A 6,000-nucleotide genomic window follows, 5' to 3' on the forward strand; every position below is an offset into this window, starting at 1 on the left:
TTTTTAAGAAAAACCTCCTTATAAATACGGCTTTTAATGCCTATGTAATTTCCATGGAAAGGCTGTGTCTACAGTATAGCTCCCCACTCCCCTGTGGCTGGGTCTCCTCTCGTAAGGACAGGGTCTATTTACCCTGACCTCCTCCAGTTCCCGTGGGAATGGACTTTTTTAAGGTGCTTTTTCCCTAATGTCTTTCCTCCTTATCAACACAGCTTAGCTCTTAGGAACCTCACCCCAACCTCTCCCTGGGAAGGCCCCACAGCCGCTGAGAGGGGTGAAGAGGACTGCCTCCTGGGGAACCTTCTGCAGGGGAGAAGGTTGGAGGGGCTGACCACGTGGGACCTCAGGAGCCAGGGGCCAGGGCTTGGGAGCTTGGGAATAGAAAAGCTCAGGGAAGTGTTCACTGGGTCCTTGGAACCCAGCAGGAGCTAGGAGGGGTCACACTGTGTGGTTGTGGCCAGCCCAGATTGAAGGAACATTCACTTGGGCCTGATCACAGTGTTCGAATTATATCCCTTATGGCATCCCATTTTCCAAACTGGGTCCCAGCAAGAATTTGGGAAACATTGATTAAAAGAAGGCTTTTTTCTCTTCTCCTGTTCTGAGGTCTGATACCTGGGGTTTTCCCAAAGAGTAGTCCCTGCCCCAGCATTTTAGTTTGAAATTGTCCATCCTTCCTTCCTTCCTCCCAAGAGAAAGTGCACAAAGGGTAGGGGTGGGCAGGGGGAGGCAGAGGGAAAAGGAGAGAGAATTTTAGCAGGCTCCATGCTGCTTGATCTCATGACCCTGAGATCATGACCTGAGCCAAAATCAAGAACTGGACTCAACGGTCTGAGCCACCCAGGTGCCCCTTACTTTGAAAAATTTCAAACATACAGGTTTGAGGAGAAAAAAGTCACTGAACAGCCACATGCCCACAATGTAGACTTTAACATACTTCTGCTGCTGTTTCTCACATAGGCTCCTATGTGTCCCCCCAATATTAATCTCACCTCTTCCCCCCCCCCTTTCATTCCTCGTGTCTGAAACAGCTTCACTGATGCTAAAAATAAGTGAAATTTCAAGGCAATGGGTTTATGTGGCAATCGAGTCAAAGTTTCAGACTTGCAATACTCTGTCCAAATTGCTTTCACAAAACCTACCCTTGGGACTTTTATAAACAGCCTGTGTGAAAGGGAGCCTGCCTTCGGGGCTTTAAAAGGAGGCCAGTTAGCTCCAAATACGTGTCCCTACCCCCCACTCCGCCACCCCCCTCCCCGAGGCCTGGCCTCTGCTCTCCTCCAGCCCGGGTCTCTAGGCACCATTTCCTGGCTCCCTGCCCTGCTTTAGAGTCTGCCCTCTCTGGCTGGCTCAAACTTGATCACGATAGCAATTTCTGGACACCAGGAAGCAGACAGAAACAGAGTGCCCCTTCCTCTCTGTGTCTCTGGCTCTCTCTCCTTTCATTCTCTGTGAATACAAAGCCCAGAAAGATGCAGGGTTCTCCATAGCTGGCTTTCTGCCAGAAGGTGGGCTTCGGGGGTGACACAACAGTCCAGGTCCACGGCCAAGGGAACCAGGGGTGGGGCAGGCCAGAAGTGATAGCCCATCACTATTTTCACCTGGAAGTGAAGGACACTTTGCAGCTTTTGTTACATACATTGTACATGTCTCTCTCTCTTTCAGTGACTTGGCTTGGATCTTTTTCCCAAGCACGAGTTCATTCTCTTTTGATTTTAAAAGTCCTGTGTCAGTGTGTTATGAACGGTTTTTTTTCCTGGTTTGTCTGGCTAGCTGCAAATGCGGCTGCTCACGCAGCCAGACAGAAGTTTCGAGGCTCAGGTCGCTGGAGTTTTCCATCTTCTCCCTTAGATGCTGTTGAAGGGCAGGTGTAAAGAGCCTCAAATTCAGGGCACAAGCTGTGCAGTAGGCCTGGGGCGCAGACCGGGGGCCTCTAGCTGTGGGACAGGACAGGCCTCAGGTCTTCATGCATGAAATGAGTGACGGCCACATCTCAGCATGGGACATGATGGCATGCGCAGTAAGGGCCAGCATTACTTATCATGAGACCACAGAGAAAGGCCTCCGTGCCACAGTGTATGTTGCAAATCACCCACGTTGTCTTAACACACAAACAGCTTTATTCTCAGGCTTCCTTTTCAGACTTGCCCTCGTCCGATCTATTCAGCAGCCACTTGGGCAGTCACTTTTTCTTTTATTTTCTTCTCTGATTTTATTTTTAAGTAATCTCTAAACCCAACAAGGGGTTCAAACTTACAACCCCAAGATCAAGAGCCATGGCTCCACCAACTGAGCCAGCAGGCACTCCTGGAGGGTCGTCTATGGAAGTCATGTTGTTTTGACCTCCTGAGCCAGAAATTTCACTCCCACTAATTCATCAGCAGTGGAAGTATTTTTTTTTTTTAACGATTTTACTTATTTATTTGACAAGCAGAAATCACAAGTAGGCAGAGAGGCAGGCAGAGAGGAGGGAGCAGGCTCCCTAAGCAGAGAGCCCGATGTGGGGCTCAATCCCAGGACCCTGAGATCATGACCTGAGCCAAAGGCAGAGGCTTAACCCACTGAGCCACCCAGGCACCCCAAGAAGTATTATGGTCATTAACGTGCACTGAGCACCTACCCGGGGTCTGGTACTATGCTAAGTGTTTTGCGGGCATAATCTTATTTTTTACTGTTGTTACTCTCGCCTGTCCAGGGTCAACGGCTTGTAAGTGAGGTACAAGCAGTGTGGGTTCAAAGTCCGAGTGTGTACCCTGTGCACACTCAGCCTCCTCCCCGCGCTCCCTCCGGTTCATGCAGCCTGGAAGGCCTTAACAAAGGATTTTCAGCCCCGGGGTGTGCTTGTTAGGGAGAGAGAAGGTGGCAGATCTGTGAGTGGCCACTAGAAGCCGTTTCTAGGATACATTTCCAGTGCAAACCGGGGGGTGCACAAGAGTGTGTGGCCACAAAGAAAAAAAAAAACCACAAGATTGTCTATGCTTGTACGTGTGAAAGCAATTTCCAAGGACTTACAGGGAGCTGTTAATTACAGTTGCTTTGGGAAGGGAAAGCCAGGATCTGAGGTGAGAGGGAGATTGCTTGTAATTGTATACCCACCTGGATTTTCTGAGTTCTTTAAAAGCAACGTATAGGCTACTTTTTCAAGTTAAAAAATGTTTTAGTGCGTTTAGACCAGATACGTCTCCACGTGGATGCGCTTTGGCAGACAGAGCCTTGAAACAAATCCAGAGCTGCAATCACTGCCTTTCTCCCCAGAAGGAGCCCTCCTCCTGCGTGCCGGGACTGTTTTGACACCCTCGGTGCACGCAGGCTGCAGCAGGAACTTGGCCAGCAGCCCGCACCCCTTTCCCCAGAAGGAAGGCGTCCTCCGCGCGCTCCCAGCGGCCAGGTCTGCGTGCAGAATGAGGGGTGGATCCTGGGCTTCTCCGACTCTCCTGTACTGAACGTGCATCTGCTTGTTTTTTTGTTGTTTTTAAATTAACCTCTTACTTTGTAAGAGACCCAACTCAGACACCTGATCTTCTAGGAGCACTCCCCGGGCAGGGTCGACCCCTCCCAGGTTCTCCCTGCATTTGACCTTGACGGCTGCTGAAATGCCTCGGATTATAAATGTCCTTCACTCCTGTCACCCAGAGGAAACCGGGGCTGTTTCTGTACACTCTGGTCTTCCCTGCACTTGCACCTGTGCCTGTCACAAGCGTAACCAAACCCTCCTAGGAAGCTACACCGGGCAAGCTGTTGCATGAAGGGAGCTTGATTTGCAGCCAATGAGGTGATCACGGGCTAACTTACAAAGTTAGTGACTTGCAAAGCCGTGACTCCCTGAGCAATGGGGACTGGGTTCCTTTTAGTGAGGGTTAGGATGAGTACTTAGCTAGGGAAGCCCCGTCATTGTACATAGAGGCCGGCCTAGGGTCACGCGTGCGCCTTTAGGAAACTCGCCCGTGTGTACATTGTATGTTGTATAAATGAGGCTTGTGCTCTTCCTTGGGTGGAGATTTTAGTATTACAAGGAGGTAGATACAATGGTCTGTCCCTCCGTGGGTCACTCCATGGTCCACATGCGCAGGCGTGGGTTGGGGGTTAAGCACAAACCTGTCGGGGTGGTCTGGGCCTCCAAAAGGCTTTGTCTGGGCTGTTGCTGCTGCTTGAGGGGTAGTTTCAGGTTTAGTGTGGCCCTCGGGTCGTTTGCCTAAATTAAGAGATATGCTGGAAAGAAGAACTTAAGGAGGGGCATCTGGGTGGCTCAGTGAGTTAAGCCTCTGCCTTCAGCTCAGGTCATGATCTCAGGGTCCTCCAGCCCCGCATCAGGCTCTTTGCTCAGCGGGGAGCCTGCTTCCCCCTCTCTCTCTGCCCAACAGTGATCCTCTGTCAAATAAGTAAATAAAATCTTTAAAAAGAAGAAGAAGAAGAACTTAAGGAAAAATGTACCCACAAAGGTTGGTGGGCACAAACAGGGGGGTGGTCAAGGCTAGGTCTTGGGGTCCAGCTGAAGACACTAGTAGACGCTTGAGGAGTATTTAACCACTGGACGTGCTGGCATTCCGATGTGGCTGACGGTGGTCCATGCACATGGACCATGAGTCCCCCAGCGCACTGTGCCTTCTAGCGGGCTCAGCTCCTGGCTGAGGTGGCCAGCCCTGTAGTCAGGCAGTAAAGGTTCTGAGGGCAGGCTGTGCCCCAGGCTGAGTCCCGAGGACACCGACAGGCAGCACACGTGTCACTTGGCGAGTTTGTTAGTTTAGCACAGGGTGGTCAGGGGCTGTCCTGGGACCGAGGAGCTGGAGGGGTGGGGAGCACAGGGCGCAACACAATTTCCTCTCATTCCCACCTCTGTGGCCCACAGGTTCCAGAAGCTGGAGAAGGCGGCAAAGGAGCAGGAGCACTGCGCGCGGATTCGCAGGTATTCCTTGCTTCTCCAAAGAGAGAACTTCAGGAAGTGACTGGGCTGCTGCTCTGGGCTCTCTGAGAAGGTTGGCTACAGGCAGGCTTCCCCTCAGGGTGCCCTGAGGCCAGGCGACGACGCGGGGACAGGGCTGCAGCTCAGTAGGCCCAGGGACCCGGACTGGCAGTCCAGGACATCAGCAAGGGAGAGCCATGCTCTGGGAGGGCTTCAACCTTAAGCCGCTTGTGAGAGCCCTCAGGTGGACGATGTGTCACCCCAATAAACAGCAATACTGTTTCCAGCCGTGACTCTTCCTTCCCACCCAGTCCAGACCCTAGCAGGGCCCAGGCAAGGCTTTCCTGGGCCTTGTGAGGACCACTCGCCTTCTGGGCCCCGGAGAGTCCCTTTGCTCCCATGAGCAAGACCCCAGGCTCCCCCAGCGACTGTGTGGCCGGCTTTCTCCCCACCGGCTTCTTTCCCTCTTCGCAACTGGAGAGGCCAAGGCTCACTCAAGAGTGGCTGGGCACTGCCTGAGGTCACAGGGACCTGAGAGGGCACTTGGGAGGCAGGGACGGTGCCACTCCTGCCGCTGGCTGCTGGCTTGGAACCCTAGAGGAGGCTGGGGGACCGGAGGACAGGAGGGGTGGGCAGAGAGGTGTCTTTGTCTTCTCTGGAAACTTTCCTCCCAGGCAAACAGGCCAGAGGGTTGCCCTGGCTCAGGGCCTCCGCCTGCCTCTCTGAGGACACCGTGTGGCCCCTCTGAGAACTGCAGGTGGCTGTCGCGTCCCAGCCTGCCCGCGATTGCGGAAGGCAGGGTCTCTGACAAGCAGCTCCCTTTGTGTCCCCATCCCTCTCCTCCCTTGGATCACACACACTCCTCATCGCCACGACACATCCTTCACAGCACTGGTATTGATCGCAGAATGTCCCCAGACGAAGAGGTCCCCCCACCCAGGCACTCTGTCCCCCGCCCTCCCACGGCGGGAGCAGAGACCACAGCAGCGGCAACTTTCACAACAACCCTCTTCCTCCCCGCGCCAGGCACTGTGGCCACTCTCTTTTGAGGTGAGGGAGGAAAACTTAGGATGGTGGCCATGACCTTACATACACTGAAT

At 53.1% G+C, this 6,000-nt stretch overlaps 1 protein-coding gene across 4 annotated transcripts in view; it reads left to right on the forward strand.

Moving 5' to 3' along the window:
- Window positions 1-5,183, forward strand: part of WDR93 (WD repeat domain 93) — a 42,682-nt gene extending 37,499 nt beyond the window's left edge. For all 4 annotated transcript variants that reach the window (XM_082735260.1, XM_082735259.1, XM_082735261.1 and 1 more), the window contains one exon: window positions 4,847-5,183. In XM_082735260.1, coding sequence (XP_082591386.1) covers window positions 4,847-4,943 — 97 coding nt within the window. In that variant the 3' untranslated portion in view covers window positions 4,944-5,183. The remainder of the gene's footprint in view (window positions 1-4,846) is intronic.
- Window positions 5,184-6,000: the final 817 nt, after the last annotated feature.

Source organism: Mustela nivalis (assembly GCF_964662115.1).
Source record: "Mustela nivalis genome assembly, chromosome: 6".
NCBI lineage: Eukaryota > Metazoa > Chordata > Mammalia > Carnivora > Mustelidae > Mustela > Mustela nivalis.